We start from the raw sequence: 18,542 nt of genomic DNA on the forward strand, positions 1-18,542 counted from the left end.
TTATTTTTACTGTCCAAATATGAGGACACTATCAAAGCCGCTGAGCTTCATATCTTCTCTGCTAAGGCTAAATAAGAGCTGCTGTTGCTGTATCTTCACCTTTGTAGTGGAGAAGATGGAGAAGGGGCAATAGTAGCATTGCATTGAATATTTTTCTATAAATTAGTGGTTAAGCAATGAAGTGACATAGAAATTACCAGTGGAAAGATGCTAGTTAAAAATGTCTCTAGTTGTTGTAACATATAAACCTGGAAAGCATTGTAATTGATAATATATATATTATCAATTATTATATATATGTATTTCTAGTTAGCTTCTTAGGTATATTGCATAGACAAAATATTACGAGCTGAGCTGCATAAATTATTTCCTAATCTTGAGAACATTAAAATTGTGGCCAAATGAATACATCTTATTTTCTTGGTGCTATTAAAAATAAATTTATCCTCTTATAATTTTAGCAGTGTTAATATATTTTCTCTAAAAATTTAAATGTTTTCTTACTTTACATTCATTTAGTTATCCCTGCCTCCCCACCCCCAACAAATAAAGCCTCCGCACTTTAAAATTAGGTTTCTTTTATCCTAATATCGGCATCGTACAAGTTTTTGGAAGGCTTTCTTGAAGTCTTCATTAAAGATGGTATAAATCAGTGGATTTATAAGGGAATTCAGGTAACCAAGCCATGCCAAAAAATTTGACATTTCTTCAGAAATTTTACATTTTTCACAGACATTAACAACCAATTCTTTTACAAAAAAGGGCAGCCAACATATTACAAATGCACCCAAGATCAGTCCCAGGGTAGTGGCTGCTTTGCGTTCTCTGGTGCCTGAGATTTTCTGTCTTCTCCAAGATTTCTCATGCTTCAGCTCCGATCTGGGACTTTTCACTGTGCTGTGAATTCTATCAAAGTCCGTTGATGGGTCGGACAAGGATTTTTCTAGCATGTAGGATGTGGAGACCAGTTTAATGCTCTTCTCACCGCTCTCCAAGAGGACTTGACCGTTCAGCTCCTCCTTTATCATTCGACTCGCTTGTCTCTTGTGGTACAGTGTCCTTGCTGCTCTGTATATTTTGTAGTAGAGGATCAATATCAATACAAGCGGGATGTAGAAAGCTCCAAACGTGGAGTAAATTGTGGAAACAATGTGGTCATGTTTGATGACACACTCATCATCACGGCTAGTTCCTTGGTGCCTCCAGAAGAGAGGAGGCATAGAGATGAACACAGATATAACCCACACTATTGTAATCATGATGCCGGCATGCCTGGGAGTCCTCTTCCTGGCGTATTCAACTGCATCTGTGATGGCGCGGTACCTATCCAAGGCTATAGCCGACAGATGCAAGATGGAACACGTACAACAGATGATGTCGACACTCAGCCAAATGTCACAGAGTACTTGTCCCATAATCCAGCTCTCTCTCACAATGTACACAATACTGAAGGGCATCACCAGGACAGCTACAAGAAAATCTGTAACTGCCAAGGAACAAATTAAATAGTTGGCTGGGTGGTGTAGCTTCCGAGTCACAATGATCGCAGCGATCACGAGGGAGTTGATGGTGGTTGTCATCAATGCCAGCCCAGACAGAGTGAGGGATACCAGAATTTTGGATGGCATTCGGTTTAACAGTTCCTCAGAGGTCAAGTTTTGGTCTGATGTGTTTAAAAAATCCATTTTTTTGTTAAAATGTTAATATATGGAATGAATACCTGTAACAAAGGAGGGAGAAACATAGTTCAGAGAAAGTTTCAAATATTGTGCTCCTCTTTTTAGAAGAGAAAAAAAGAATATGTGCATGTTTTCTTAGAGTATTCTATGGACTAAAACTTGGAGTTCATACTTTTCTAACTTAAGAAATCTAATTCAAAAAGTAACAAATTGTAACTTTCAAAACATTTATTAAAATTTTCTCACATAAAGCAATTTCTGTGAGTAAACTAACCAATTATACAATAATTTCCCCATGGCTGTGTGTGTGTGTGTGTGTGTGTGTGTGTGTGTGTGTGTCTGTCTGCATGGTTTCTTACAGTGTGCTCAGAGACCAGAGGGGATATCCTAGTGTATCACTTTCCACCTTATTCCTTTAAGACAGGGTCTCATTGAACCTGGATCTTCCTGCTTGGCTAGTGGCCTGAAAACCCCAAGTATCCTCTGTTTCTGCCTCCAGCAGTGTTGGAGTTATATGTATGTTCAGCCATATCAAGCTTTTTACAAAAGTGCTGACACTTGAACTCAGGTCTTCATGCTTATGCAGCAAGTGATCTTACCTACTGACCATCTCTTCAGGCCTCTGAATAGCTTGTAAATTAATTTCTTTGCAATGCTGTTTACTTAATATTATGAGAACAGAATTAAAGCTACCAACACTTAATGACTGTATTATAAGCAAGGATAACTTTCCATTTTAGTTTGCCTGATACACAATTTTGCCATAAGAAATTACTCTGCAATTCTATTTTGAGAAGAAAATGAAATGAGACAAGCTGTCTGGAAATAGGCTTTCATAAATGAATGCCATAGGAAAGAGGACCAGCTAAAAACTAGGAGAGTTGTTGGATAAGTCAACTGATTTCTCTCTATGTCACCCTGTAGCATTTACATGACCCTTAACAAAATGGCACTCAATGCCAGAAACTCCTCTTAAACCTTGGTCATATTTCATAATTATGTGACATATAAATATGAATTATAAATATGTCAAGCAAATTATATTGCCGTTTACCAGAACCCTGTCTAATATTAAATCTAGAAAACTAATAAATCTTCTAGAGTGATATTCATAGACAATAAAGAAGACAGGAAAATGAGTGGAGCTAGACACAGTTGGGTTTTTAATTTCCTTTATTCTTATTTTTCCTGCCACCTATACACAGAAATACAACAAATCATTTTCTTTGTCCAATTTAAACACAGCCTTTCACTGGACTCTTCATCCAAACTCCTGTTCAGGTTTCCACTCTATGTCCTTGTATTGTTAGGGACATCGACTGGTTACCTGACATAGAGTGCACCACAGGTGTCACTTCTGCCCGACAACACAGGCTTCTTTCTGAATTTCAAATATCTTTACTGAGGAAAATTAGTCTATGAAGACCTGCAGTCTCATTAGTCAAAACCTACAAGTTTCTTATACTTCAGCCAGCATAAGAAATAGGGCCCCCAATGGAGGAGCTAGAGAAAGTACCCAAGGAGGTAAAGGGATCTGCAACCCTATAGGTGGTACAACATTATGAACTAACCAGTACCCCGGAGCTCATGTTTCAAGCTGCATATGTATCAGAAGATGGCCTAGTCGGCCATCACTGGAAAGAGAGGCCCATTGGTCATGCAAACTTTATATGCCCCAGTACAGGGGAACACCAGGGCCAAAAAGTGGGAGTGGGTGGGTAGGGGAGTGGGGGGGGGTATGGGGGACTTTTGGGATAGCATTGGAAATGTAAATGAGGAAAATACCTAATAAAATATTAAAGAAAAAGAAATTGGCAACTTGATGATCTAGTCACATGGTGCATTAAAAACCTCCTAATTACACATAATGTTTTCAATCTAATGGTCATTTACATTCTAGAGTTTGCTTTGTTTCTAATTTTACTGTCCTCAGGCTAAACTATCAGCTTTTAGGGAAATAGTTTAATTTATTTTCTTCTGTGAATAATTAATGAGGTCATACACAAATAGTTTTCATAATAGCATTATAAATAGGCAAGACGGTCAGGTCAAGTCTATCAAGACCTTATATGAAAATCTATATGAAAACATACATATTGGATTAAATTAGTTTAATAACAACAATATTGTGCTATATTATTTTACACATATCAACGCATTTATTTTCTTAAAGTTGCTCCATGAGATGAAAGCAGTCACTATGTTTCCTCATAAATTGGAAAACAAAGGCACAGAAACATCACAAATATCCCTAAATTGAAAACACAGCTAGCCTTTGATATGTACATTTGATTTGGAATGTCTGTAGAATACAGGAATCTAGAATCATTGGTTTGCTGGGAGGGGGGGAGTGATCTTAAAGGAGGGGGAGGAAACTCATGTTCTTAACTACCATTCTCTCCAAGAGAGATGCATTCCTTCACAGATCCATGTCACTCATGGGCTCTCTAAAGTCTTTTTCTATAAAATAAAGATTTTGTTATGTATCAGATGTGATTTCAAGTGGAAGGAAATATTCCATAGGATGAATGTTTAAAGTGTGGGTATGGCCAGATTTCCATGAGTACTACATGCTGCTACATGAAATAGCAGCAATTACTCACACTGCTTTCTAAAATCTTTTACTGGCAGTACAACTCTGAGCCCTTACATCTTTGAATTTGTTTTTCTGTTCCTATTTATTCCTTTAAGAAACATTTGGTGGGTTCTTTTTTTATGTGGTGATTAGCTGTAAAAATCCCAATTAAACCCTTTAAAGGCATGTATGTATATATGTATGTATGCATACATACACACATATGTATGTATATGTATATATGTACATATGTGTATATGTATATATGTATATATATATAATATCTGTTTATGGACATTCACACATTTAGGACATGTATAAAATAGTAGATTTCTAGATGGCTATTTCAAACCTCTTCAATGTTACTTCTCTCTCTCTCAACCACCTCTGTCTTAAGCTCCCATTCTTCTCTAATTAATCCTCCTCCCCATTATTTCCCTCTTTACCTTCCTAGCAGCTGTGTTTTACTATTTGCTATGCAGTGTATGTGAAAACCACGGCATCTTTCCAGGCTGGCCTCTGGGGAGGACCTAGTTTGAGGATCTGGGGGGAAAGTTTTCTGAGGGTGCTTCCTTGACTTCAGGTGGCAAATTGAGGATAGGTTTTTTTACTTCCCCGTTCTTTAGGTTTTAGCTTAGAAATTGATGTTAACTCTAAGATCTTAATTAAACTGCTTAATCCAATGGTATTCTCAGTGATTCATCTCCTAACCAGTCCCTGATTCAAGTGACCGTGCTTGGAGTGCTTATTTGAAATTAATTCTTCATCCTTCTTTTCTCTTTGTGCCTTATTATTAGAGAAAAGATGGTGATGTTTGAGGAGGATTTATGTAATCAACTGTAGCAGTGGCTTTGTTCCATATGGAAAAGTTTTCTCTACCTGTCAAGAGGCAAATGAGTCATGGTTAGTCATTTAACAATGGCTCTCCCCCTAATAAATATGCCAGCACCTAAGACTGTGCTTTGAGAACACTGCTATTCTCTGCTGGTCATTGACACCAATTTGTTGATTCATCAGACAGATTTAGCCAAAATTTAAAAACATTTATTTAATTATTTATTTGTGTGTATGTATATGCTTGTATATGTATGTATATGTATGGGAGCACACGTGGTTGATCGTGTACGTGGGTGCTAGGTAGACAACCTGTGGGAGTAGGTTCTCTATGTCTACTTCATGGGTTTCAGGTTGTGAACTCAGGTGATCAGGCTTCATTGCAGGTGCTTTGAGCCACTGAGCCATATCACCATCCCTTAATTTTAAAAATATTTAAATTGAAGATACCAATTGTGATATTAAGAGGTATTTACATAGATGCACATTACATTGCTCAAATGTTCTGATTCTTACTTTCAAGGGACACCTGCTCAGTCATCTGGTTGACAGGGAGGAGGGGATTAAATTGCAGCTATGTTAGGGAAAACTTCAGTGTAATTCTTAGATATGGGAAGCATTTGCTGCAGGAAAGGAAGCAAATAGGCATATTTCTGTACAGTACAGTGTGTACTGTTTCTTTGACTCTTGCTGAGACTCAGATAAGGAGGATGCCAAGCATGTGGGAGGGTGGAGGAGGAGGAGAAGAAAGTTATGGCAGAAGTAGGGGTGTGAAGACAATAAGAGCCTATGTTTATGTCTGAGACTGGAATGTCAAGGCAGTTGTTTTAGTCTGTTTTGTGCTCTTTTAACAGAATGCTGCAGACTAGGTTATTTTAAATGGCTCTATGTCTATATCATCTCTATCTATCTATGCATCTATGTATCTATGTATCTATGTATCTATGTATCTATGTATCTATGTATCTATGTATCTATGTATCTATGTATCTATGTATCTATGTATCTATGTATCTATCTATCTATCTATCTATCTATCTATCTATCTATCTATCTATCTATCTATCTAACATCTCTCTATGTATCTATCATCTATCTATCTCCATCTATCTATCTGTGTATCTAGTGTTGATCTGTCTGTTTGTCTGTCTGTCTATATCTATCTATCTATCTATCTATCTATCTATCTATCTATCTATCTATCTATCTATCATCTGGGAAGTCTAAAAGCAAGGGACTGTTACCTTGCAAGAGCTTTTTACTGCATCACCCCCACATGGCTGAAGATAGACAAAAAAGAGTAAGGGTGTAAAATTCACTTCTATTATGAAATACACCTGCAACAGGGGCATTAATTCATGAAAGTAGAAAAATGACAACTAACACACTGCTCAGGAGCGGTCCCACCCCCCAGCACTGTTACACTGGGACTTAAGTTTCTACAATAGAAACTTTGTGACATTCATTCAAACTATAGCAGTATGAAGTACCACACTGGGAGAGGAACCCAGGATCCAACAGAATGTCCTTAACCATCCTGCTTCCTCATTTATTAATATGAACTCAGGAAAACGGCTTTCAAAGACCAAGTTTCGTTATTATAATGCAGAGATAATAAAAGTCACACAGCAAGAAGTGTTGCTAAAGATTTACTATAAATGTTTAGCTATCACTCCCTTAGTATACTTCATGTGGTTAGGGGCTTACTCATTATTGTTCAGATCTTTGCTCTGGAAATAAACACAGATACATCTTGACCTACTCAGTAGAGAGGGTAGACTTCTATTCTGTTTATGTGAGAATAAAGTTTCTTGTGTTTTACATAAAAATCATGGCAAATTATTTTGTAAATATCACATGCTTAGCATTTAGTGAATGGAGTTTTCTTCACTTATGAAAGAGAATTTAAAAAAAAGATCTATTATGGTTATGATAAAGGAAGCAAGCATGGTATGGCAAGACGGCATGAGCTCTCCTATACAGGAAGCTTTAAAGAAGTCCATCTTGGAGCTGGGTGCGGTGGCACATGCCTTTAATTTCTACACTCTGGAGGCAGAGGCAGGCAGATCTCTGTGAGTTCGAGGTCAGCATGGTCTTCAAAGAGAGTTTCAGAACAGCCAGGGCTGTTTCATACAGAAATCCTACCTCACCTGTGGCTCCCCCGAAAAGTACATTTTGTAGAGTTGAGTGTAGAATGGTGAACACCAGAGGCCAGTGAGAGTAGATGGTGAGAGGGTAAGAGAACATTGGCAACTAGTTACTATGTTACAGTTAGATAAATCAAGAAGTTCTACCACATTATTTCAAAGCAGCTTAATAGGTAACAGTAATTTAGTTAATGTATTTAATTTTTGGCATTTTGTACTAAATCTTTGCCGGTCCCATGTCTTCAACATGTCTTGCAAAAGTGACTACTCATAGGTTTGTTCTAAAATATCATCATTATCTTGTGATCCTGGCATATGCCAATTGATTTTATTTTAAGGGATGCCATATATTATCAAAATGCTTTTTGTATCTATGCAAGGTCTAATATGAAATAACACATATTCTCCTAAATTTACTGTGGCCTTATCTGACCTGCTTCACTCTTATACTTTCCATTGTTTTATTTATAATTTGGTATTTTTTCTTTTGGGTAGAAGTTAACTTTATACACATACATACATATATATGTATATACACATATATGCACATTTGTATATGTATACACATAGGTAAAGGGGGCACAGGAAATGACTACCAAACAGATGTCAGAACATCTTTTTAAAGACCACATAATGGAGCATATTTGCATGGAAATGTATTACTAGCCAGACCTTCTGTAAATTCAAGTTATTAATTGGATTGAAGTGAGCTTATAAAAGGCATGGTTGCTTATCAAAAACAAAATCCAATCAATCCAGTTTGAGACAAGGAGGACAAAACCAAGTAACTCCATTACAGAGAGTCAGCGGCATCCAGAGGGGTCATCAAGGAGCTGAGGAGGAGACTGGAAAGGCTGGGCATCCTATGGTAATTTCCAGATCTCAGTGGCTTCTGCCAAGTTCATTTCTGTTTGATCGTTTCTCTTTACTAATTATCTCTGTTTGCATACTAATTAATTTGACGTGCTAGCCACAAAGCTGCACAATTCTGAGTTTTTTGTTTGTTTTTGCTTTTTGTTTTTGTGTTGGTGACTAAATTCTGGCTTCACAAGTGCTAGAGAAGTACTCTACTATAGATGCCCATCTCTAGCCCCGAGAGAAGAATTTGCATGGGCTTTGAGTAAGGTATTTTCAAACGTCCTCATAAATGTGGAATCAGAACTATAGGGAGAGAATTATGTGTGAGGGAATTAGGTACAGAGGCAGAGAGTAGGTAACATGAATTTCAGAGAAGGAACAATTGCTTCCAATTATGTTTAATGAATATAAATATTTAGTATCAATATTATTGATCAATTCCCATTAATTATTTTTAAAATGTTTAAACATTTTCTTTTCTTTATGCTTGTGTTCATTGTTTGGGGAGGCATAATTATCAGAAGGGATGCTTTAAAAAGTTATATACTATTGTTTTATAAGCTTCACAAACACACACACACACACACACACACACACACACACACACACACACACACACACACACGTTGCACGCACAAGCTTTATTTAATTGGAGTTTCCTTACATGGGGGATAATACTTTTCCCAGAAGTTGCCAAATAAAACCCCAGTGCCAGGTGTGTGATACTTGGGTTGCTGGTTGTGACTGTACTGCAGATCCTCCCAAAGCGATTGAGGTAATTGCAATTACTCTTGATTATCCACGAGAACTTGATAAGACCTAAATGCTGAGGACACCACATCCTTCAGATATAGGACGTGGGGGAATCAAATTGGTACTGACTGGGAATCTTCATTCCCGCAGGCAACTTTTCATGTTCCAAAAGGTGCCATGTGGTCTGCAGGGGGATGAGTAAAGGAAAGTGTAAGTGTGTCTGTCTACCAAAGGCTATCACCATTGGGCAGCCTCTATAGGTTAGTCCCAAATGGATAAAGCAAATGGAAATACTAATCATCCACTGTGAGAAACAAGGATCTGGAAAACAAGGATGCTTTAGTGAGCATGGGCAATGACTCACTCATGGGGACTCATCTGGATATAAGGCAAATGGGTTGCTAACCCTTGCCTAAGAGAGCAATTTTCTCTTTATTGATAATTTAATTAACTATCATTATTGGAGTATAAAATAAGTGTTTTCAACCTCAGGCAAATGACAGAAGTTTAAATTACATAGAGTTATATGGAATATTAGGAATTTGCCAAGAGAGTACAAAAATAAAATATAAAGTAAGAAAGTAATTTAGAGAGCTGGAACACTTACTGATTCAGAGAGTAGGTGCCCATGGTCCTAGCACCAACATCAGGTGGCTCATGACTGCCTGTAATTCCAGCTCCAGCTGATATAATACCTTGTTCTAGACTCTGATGGCACCTGCACATATATGTATACATATATGTATAAAGATATATATCTTTAGAAATGTGTACTATATGTAATAAAGTTTACATAGCTATTATATGTTAGGACCACTAGGTTAAATTATAGATCCAAAGACATAATTTAAGAAGACGGCTGCCTGAATTTACTTAAGAGTTATTTGGTAACAAGTGAAGTTTGGTTGTCTTTAAAATGACTTTTCTAAGTCAAGCAAATTTTCATTTGTGTGTGTGTTTTCTCATTTTATTGTTGTTGTAGTTGTGTGTATTTGTGTGTGTGTATGTGTGGTGTATGAATGCACATGTGTATGAGGGTGTAGGTGTATAGAGTGTATGGACGTTAGAGGACAATTTTCAGGGCTCCATTTCCTTTTCTGCTTTGTTGAGGCAGCATCTCTCTTGTTTCTGAGTCTGGGCTGTGGACTCCAGGCTAGCAGCAAGGTTGCTGTCTGTCTCACCAGGTCATTTTAGGAATGTGGGGATTACATTCCTCTGCATCCAGCTGTTTTTGTTTGAATGTGGGCTTCCTTCTGGGGTCAGATTATCAGGCTTGAATGGCAGACCCTTCACTCAGCGACCTATCTCACTGGCCTGGTGTGTGTGTGTGTGTGTGTATGCATGTGTGTGTGTGTGTGTGTGTGTGTGTGTGTGTATGTATGTGTGTGTGTATGTATGTATTTAATTAGATACTTTAGAAATTCTGTATATATAAAACTGACGGGGCTGGTGAGATGGCTCAGCGGTTAAGAGCGCTGACTGCTCTTCCAAAAGTCCTGAGTTCAAATCCCAGCAACAACATGATGGCTCACAACCATCCGTAACAAAAATCTGATGCCCTCTTCTGGAGTGTCTGAGGACAGCTACAGTGTACACACATATAGTAAATAAATAAATCTTTAAAAAAAAACAACCAAAAACTGACAGACAAATACTGAAATAAGTTGCCTAGCTATGCTATTGATAAAGCTTAGTTTCAGGAGCATTTCTGTTTATTCTGATTAAAAAAAAACAAACCAAACAATAAAACTATGCTGATAATGAATGAACTCACAGTACACATATGTTTTCACTTTCCTTTCTGTTTTTTGGAAATAGTCCCCCTGACTATAGATTTCATGTATTGATTAAATACAGAGCCATTCATATTTTCTCTTAGCTCATGAATTTTAATCTCAGATCATCATTAGTTTTATGGCATAGAAAGTTTACATTTGTTTGAAACAAGGCTGTTGATGATTTTGTGGCTTAAAAATATAAATTGCAGTTTAAAACACTGTGGAGGCTGCCCAATTTCCAGCCATTTTCATTTCCCCAAGTAGTTAATGCGATGTATAATGAGGCCTCCTTATTAGATTTGCATCCTTACAGGATTAGCATGTGCACGCTGAATGTTGAATGTCGCTATCCTAAGAAGCTACCAAATATTATGAGTTCCCAGACAGGCTCTCATTTTTATCTGTCTACAAAAATCCCAACAGGTTAAAAATAACAGGAAATATTTGTGAACAAATGAGAGGAAACACCACCTGTTACTTCCCCTTTCCTTCTTTTTTCTTTCTTTCTCCTTTTTTTTTTTTTTCTTTTTTTTTCAAGACAAGGTTTCTCTGTGTAGCCCTGGCTGTCCTGGAACTCTCTTTGTAGATCCGGCTGTCCTTGAACTCAAAAATCCTCCTGCCTCTGCCTCCCAAGTGCTGGGATTAAAGACATGCATCACCACCGCTTGGATCCCCTTTCCTTTTTGTCTCCATGAATGTAATACCCGAAAGGGAAAAAATATCACCATTCATACTTCTATTCAGTGTATGTCTTTTTAAAATGCAATTTGTATATTTAGCATCTTGAGTCTGCCATGTTTAACAAGCTAAAATCCTTCAGAATGTTAAGTTAAAACTGAATTTTAAGTAAGGAATGAACAATGGACATGATTACATAGGCTGTGCCTATTCGGACAAAAATAAATATTGCTAATAAGAAATTGAAAGTGAAGTTGGTATCTTTTTTAATCTGACAGGCCTAATGTCTATTACCACAATTGCTAAGATCTGGATAAATTTTACACTTCTTCTCTGGCTTTCTCTCCTTGTTATACAATTTCCTTTATTCCCCATTTTTAAAAGTAAAACCCGAACAATAGTGTATTTATTTATATAAGTCTATGAAGTGCAGAGAATGTTTTTTTTTTTGTCTTAACATACTAGAGAAGGTACTTACATTAAATTATATAACAAAAGTATTTCTAAGCACAAGCAGCTACAATTATGTTGGCATTCTCAATAATAACTTTCTTTTCTTTTCTTTTCTTTTTTTAAAGATTTATTTATTTATTATATGTAAGTACACTGTAGCTGTCTTCAGACACTCCAGAAGAGGGAGTCAGATCTCGTTACGGATGGTTGTGAGCCACCATGTGGTTGCTGGGATTTGAACTCCAGACCTTCGGAAGAGCAGTAGGGTGCTCTTACCCACTGAGCCATCTTACAAGCTGTCAAGCCCAATAATAACTTTCTAATTTAACATTTCATCCCAGAATTTCTTTAAAATCTGTGATGGCTTTTAGGTTCTCTTTATTGATGAGAGTTTGTCTGGAGACAGGCTTTCTTCCACTAATAAAAAAAGAAGAAGCATTTTGTTGTTGCTTTTTTACTGTATTTTGTTGAGACAAGGTTTAACTCCGCAGCTCAAGCTGTCTAGAACTTACAATGTAACTGAAGCTGGCCTTGAATCTGTGGAGATAGGAAGAGCAAGTCAAATTTGGATTAGTTTGATCTTCTCAATACATTTTTGGCTATTTTTTTTTTCCGAGACAGGATTTCTATGTATATCTATGTCTATGCTGGAACTCACTCTATCGACCAGGCTGGTCTCAAACTCACACAGATCTGCCCGTCTTTGCCTCCCGAGTGCTGGCTGGGATTAAAGGAGTGTGCTGCCACTACCCAGATAATTTTGGCTAGTTATTGAGAATATTATTGTTAGGGTCTGAATCTGAAGTATCCCTTGCAGATTTATATTTTGAGTGCTTGTTCTCCAGCTGGTGGATTCGGGAGGCTGTGGGATTCTCGGATGGGACCTTTATAGATAGGGCATGCCTTTATAGAATGGCATATCCTTAGCTGTGTCTAGTCTGGTTCCATCTGCTTGCCTTGTATACGGAAACCCTTCTCTCTAGACTTGGTATCACGAATGGAGCTGCCCTCCACAGCATCTCTGGAGTGGTGGACTGAAATCTTCTGAAACCAAGTGTTGCCACAAGTTGTCTTCCTTACTGATACGAGAGTCGGTAATGATGCAATGTATCAGAATTTCTCCGCTTCTCAGATTTGGGCTATTTGGACTAGTAGTTGGGACCTTTGTATGTTAGTGTTATTCAAACACAATGATGAAAGGCTTTGCTGAAGGTGTCCCTTAGTTGCAGAACTCCTGTTCCAGAGGCAGGGAAGGGCCAGTAGGGTAAAACTCTTGCCTCAGGAAGGAGAGACGATCTGGAACTGTGCTAATGAGATAGGAAGAATGATTTTTCCCTTTTGTGATACTTTTCCTTCCCAGAATTCCTGCCTCCAGCACAATTAGCTCAGAGGGTCTCAGCCTCACAGCTGCCTCTTTTTGGGAATTATGCAAAAACGATGCAGCTTTTCCTTTTGTTATTTATTGATCTGTTAATTTTAAAATCTCGCTTTTAAGCATGTATTTTTTGTAACACTTTGGTCTTCCTTACCGTTTACTGAAGCATTCTTCCTTGCCATGTAACTGCTTTGTTTTCTATGTGGCTAACCCCTCTATGTAAGCTAACTCAAAGGGCGTGGCTTTCTCTTTTCTTCGTCTCTACCTTGTCTCCCTCTTCTGGACAGCTGCTTAGATTTACTACAGCTTGTCTGGTTTGCACAAAGAAACAAGCTCCTAGACCTTAATAGGCATCCAGATCTTAGAACAATCGATGCCATGATAGAGGGCCTTGGAATCCAGTAGGTAGGCTGAAGGCCAAAATGGGGATATAGGCCAAGCCAAAGATTCCAGGATGTCACTGGGGAAGTCCTGTAATAAAAAGTCCCTAACTGTACTAACTGTGCTTTTTGGCTTCTGTAGTTCTACTTCCTGCTAACTATTCTTTCTAGTCAAAGTGTGTCAACAAGGATGTGGTTTCTGTGTATAAAAAGCCAAGAGCTGTAAGTCTTCGGGCTGAGGATTTGAGCTGGTACCCCATGCAGCTATGAGCTAGCAAAGGAAGACTATTTTGTATGTATGTATGTATGTATGTATGTATGTATGTATGTATTTAAGGGATATGAGTACAGCACCATTGCTTTCTTCAGACACATCAGAAGAGGGCATCAGACTCCATTATAGATGATTGTGAGCCACCTTGTGGTTGCTGGGAATTGAACTCAGGACCTCTGGAAGAGCAGTCAGTGCTCTTAATCACTGTGCCATCTCTCCTGCCCCAGTGAAGACTTTCTATCCAGTTTTAAGAGTATCTATGTAGTTGTCTCTGGGGAGTTTACCATGTTACATTAACATAGCAATTAAGTCAAGCCAGAACTATTTCAACATCGGCCAGAGCTAATCCCTGTGTTTATGTGGCAGACACATTGACTAGAAAGAGGCTTCACTCCACCCTCCTGGGTAGTTCCAGGGCCTTCAGACCTTCCTTAAGTGTGAACATTCCTCTCTGCTGACTCTGATGGGACTTTTTTGCTGTGGACTGAAGCATCCATTTGGTCCTAAGCTTATACAGGTAGGAAACGTAAGCATGATTTTGGTGAAGTGTGAAGAATCTTTACCTTGAGTGAGCCTTGATTATATGCTCGATGTGAGGGCCCAGAGAACCCCATGGGACAGATTCCAGAAGCTGTGTCTGGACGTGTAATTTCTGTGCATTTTTCAGGTCTTCGGAAAATTTCACCTATGGTAGGATACCTTCACAGGTCTGGAGGAGTCCCATCTCAGTCCCTCCCTCCAGCCAGTTCCAGGAGAAGAATAGATCAGACTTAACATTTGAGTTTCCATTTGAGTCTATTCTTAAATTTGTTTACCAGTCGCTATAGGCTCCAAGAGAGGTCCCCAGTTTCCATGGTAACAGCTACAACAAATTATTTTTCTCTGTTTTTCTTTCAGAGAGGTCACAGCCTACTGCCGTTTCCTAATTGATGAGACCACACACATTTGTAGTACCAGTTGCTTTTGTGAGACACAGAGTTCTGAAAAATAACTTTTGGAGATGCTACAAAGGTTCCAGGTACTTCATGTTTAGTATACACATCCTCCTGGTAATAAGAACTGCCTACCCCAGTATCAGTCATGCCACAGCAGGAGCACAGATTTCAAATGGTTCATTCTTTTTATGCATATGTTAATTAAATTTAATAAAACTCAGGAACAAGCAGAGAAGGAAACACTGGAAATAATCTGTCATGTGGTGCACTAGAATGGTGAAAGCAATCACACAGAGGCTTTATAGAAATGATTCATATGCCTTTTTTATAATCCCCATAATAAATGTTATTATATCCTCTTACAGTTGAGAAAAGAGAGGCTCAGAGGGTCTTGCGATTCATTTATTGTCCCATACCCAGTTAAAGTAGCACAACTGAGATTCAATGCTGGTAGACTGTGCAGGCTTCTGACCGAAACCCATAGTCTTTATTCAGAAAAAGCCACTTAAAATCAGTTTCTTTACCTCTGGGAACCAGTAATGATTCTTTTCTTTATTTCCCACAGGGATGCCTACTGTTTCTTGATACTTGAATGACTACTTTCTGTCATGTATCTAGGATGTTTTCCAAACTATCAATTGGTTACCACCCACAGGGGTAGGGGAGTCTCAGGATGGGTGGACAGCAGCTGCTCTCAGAGTGCTGCCTGACACTAGCACTCCCTGGGGGACTTTTAAAATGTTGGTGCCTGCTTCCCAATTCTGGAAATATGTAACTCATCTGGGGCATGGCAAGGACATTGACGGCTTTTTGGTTCTACCTTAAGTGCGTTTTTAATGTGAAGGCATGCTGGGAACACGTAAAACAGACACATAAATATTTGCATAGAGAAGTAACACAGATGAGTCGATGCTGGTTATTTATTTTCGGTGAATTTACTTTGTGAAAATAGCTGCTGGATCAAGATTTTTTTTTTTCAGATGGAACCTGAGCAAGTTAAAACTTGCTCATGTCTCCTATTTAAAGGATGTTTGCAGTCAGTCAGGGTATTGTGCTGTAAACATGAACTTATTTCATTAGTTAGGTTGCTGAGTCTTTCCTATGTAATATGCAAAACTCATAGTCCTTGTAGAAACTGTGGTGGTCTCACATTCCTGAACAGATTTAATTATTCTACTAGGAAACCACATTATCAAAACAGCATGAAATATCCTCAGATCAGTATCTGAAATCATTTTATGAATACTTTAAAAAAAAACCTTCTTATAAAACTTCTTATATTTGCTTCTCCTGTCCCTAACCCTGTTGAAGTCTCACAGAATGAATCTCAGCAGTCTTTTAGTGCTGCCACAATACTACTTAATTTTGGAAATTAACTTTCTGAAGTATGAAAAGTAGAAGAAAAAAGAAGTCTTTGCTAGATTTGTTCTAGAAACAATGTATTATAATCTTGCTTTAAAAGAAAACATTAAAGGGACAAAGGAGAGAGTGTCAATGGGCTGTAGGCTATAAACAGTACCAAGATGTCAGGCGTCAGCACCAAAAGGATGCAGGAAACCAAGATGCACTTAGATGTGGAGGAGCTTGCAAAACTTAATATACATGTAGTATGACAGTGGCGGTCTTGTTGAGGTCTCCCCATACTAGAGTTTAGGTACTATCGCCTTTCCTAAGAAAGATGGAAGAATTAGCAGATCTCAGGCATTAAAGAATAGACCAAATCAGAATGCAGAACTCCTGTAGTAACCACGATATGCCATTGCTTTCTTTGTAATGGTAATATTTTAAGCTTGAGTTACTAACAGAAAGGTTATGTAAGAATACATATACACACATAGATACACACATCCCATATATCTCAAGTGAATACTCAGGGTGAGGTATCAAGGTGAAAAATTTGTGCTTAGATAGCTCATTTGGTAAATTATGATTAGCTGAAGGAAATATTTGTTAAGCAGAACATGAACCTGAGATTCTGTAGAAAGTTCAGAACTGGTAAGATTTGGGTATCAAATCCATGGAGGTGGTATAAAGTCTTGATAGCTAAAATGAAGGAGGAAATGAAAAGCAAGAAATTTTAACACTGTGTACTTTGTGTGCACCTATCTTTTGTGAAGCAGATAGTGCACAAGCTCATTGCACAGAGAGAAAGTAATACAACAAAGACAATATGTCTCTGAAACCCATGGAAGAAAATGTGTTAAGTCTTGATCAGCAGTATCAGCAACAGCAGAGATGCAATAAACTATGGTATTAATGCAGAGATGGTGGGCTTGGCTACTAGGAAATCATTAACAGTCTTCTTTGGAATGACGTTAACATCAACGTTGGGCTGAGATAAAGTCTGTGTGAGCTCATAGGGAAAGAAAAGTGTTTAGAGGAGGTATTGTTTTTGAAATGCTTCCTATGGGCCATCCACTATATTTTAAAATGAGAACAATTCTACCCGGGGACTCAGTGTTCTCAAGGGTACACAGAGAAAAAGGAAATGAGAGCGCCTACAAGACAGTAAAAGCTTTACATTTGTTTCAGCGAATGGCAGCACAATTAGACAAAACTAAACAAAACTGACAGAGATGTTTCTTTAAAGAGATCAAAACAAGGGATAAAATTCTCACAAGGTCAATTAAGAAAATAAAGGATGAGACTATATTAGCAGAATCATCAATGAATGGGTCTCCGTACACATTATACATACACCAACAGGATGATAGAAGAGTATTAGGAAGAGAAGTGAACAAATTAAGCAATGTCTCTGGGAAAGTCTCAGTGCTATTTTCCTGAGACTGGGAACAAGAAGAGATGCTTGTCCCTACTGCATGCTGTAGATGTTGCAGAAAACACAATGAATAGACAAAGATAAAACTATCTGTATTCTCGGATGACATATGCATTTATACAGGAACTCAGCAGAGTCAGGAAAGTGACTTAGAGTTGGTGAATTTTATCACGCGTTAGGAATCATGGTTAAAAAGATCAAATTGACTGTCCTGTACTAGCATCTAATAACCAATAAAACACAGTTGAAAAAAGCCTTATCTGAGGGCACTAACAAGATAAAGTAGTTGGAAATTAATTTGAGAAAACATATGCAGACCATCTGCTTTGAAAATTATAGAACATGCTAGAGAGGAATTTAAAGAAGACATAAAAAAATGGAGAGATATGTTTTTGAAGACTGAGTAAAAGATTAAGATGTCAGTTATCCCAAAATTTATTTCTAGTGTCAATATAGTCCCAGGCAAGATATAAGAGAGATTATTTTTAGAAATTGGCAAGTTGGCTCTGAAACTTAAATGAAGAGACAAACTTATTTTTAAAAGAGCATAGCTTCAGAACATATAGTTTGATCCTAAGACTTGCCCTAGAGTTATTACAATGAAGGCAGCTTGGCACTGGTGAGAGCATAAATATGTGAACTATATTTTATAGCTATATTAGAGATATATACATGGTTATTTTAGAGAGTCTAGAAATACAGCCATGATCGTTTTTATTTTACTTTTTGAAGATTTTAAGGAAATCTGTAAGGGACTAGAAAGTCGTTTAAGTGCCTGCATATTCATGTAAAAACATAAGAGTTTGCCTTTAAGATACATGGACACACATGCCATATGAACGACAGGTGTGAAACTAAGTCCAAACTACAACACATCTTACATAAAACAGAGAAGAAAGTGCTAGTCACTTCATGCAAAGCAGAGCTTTCTCAGGCTAAAAATTATAAACCAAAGAAGGGAAAAATGAGGAAACTGAATTTAATTTTACCAAAGATTTCATCCTTTGATTTCAGAAAAAATATTACTATTAAGATAGAAGATAT

At 37.7% G+C, this 18,542-nt stretch overlaps 1 protein-coding gene across 1 annotated transcript in view; it reads right to left on the reverse strand.

Moving 5' to 3' along the window:
• Positions 1-563: 563 nt before the first annotated feature.
• Htr1f (5-hydroxytryptamine receptor 1F) overlaps positions 564-18,542 on the reverse strand; it is a 156,816-nt gene continuing 138,837 nt past the window's right edge. Inside the window, exon 3 of the mRNA XM_021185292.3 lies at positions 564-1,720. Within this exon, the coding sequence (XP_021040951.1) occupies positions 585-1,685 (1,101 nt within the window). The 5' untranslated portion in view covers positions 1,686-1,720 and the 3' untranslated portion in view covers positions 564-584. The remainder of the gene's footprint in view (positions 1,721-18,542) is intronic.

The sequence above is a fragment of the Mus caroli genome, unplaced genomic scaffold (assembly GCF_978045245.1).
Source record: "Mus caroli unplaced genomic scaffold, Mus_caroli_1 scaffold_17, whole genome shotgun sequence".
Taxonomy (NCBI): domain Eukaryota; kingdom Metazoa; phylum Chordata; class Mammalia; order Rodentia; family Muridae; genus Mus; species Mus caroli.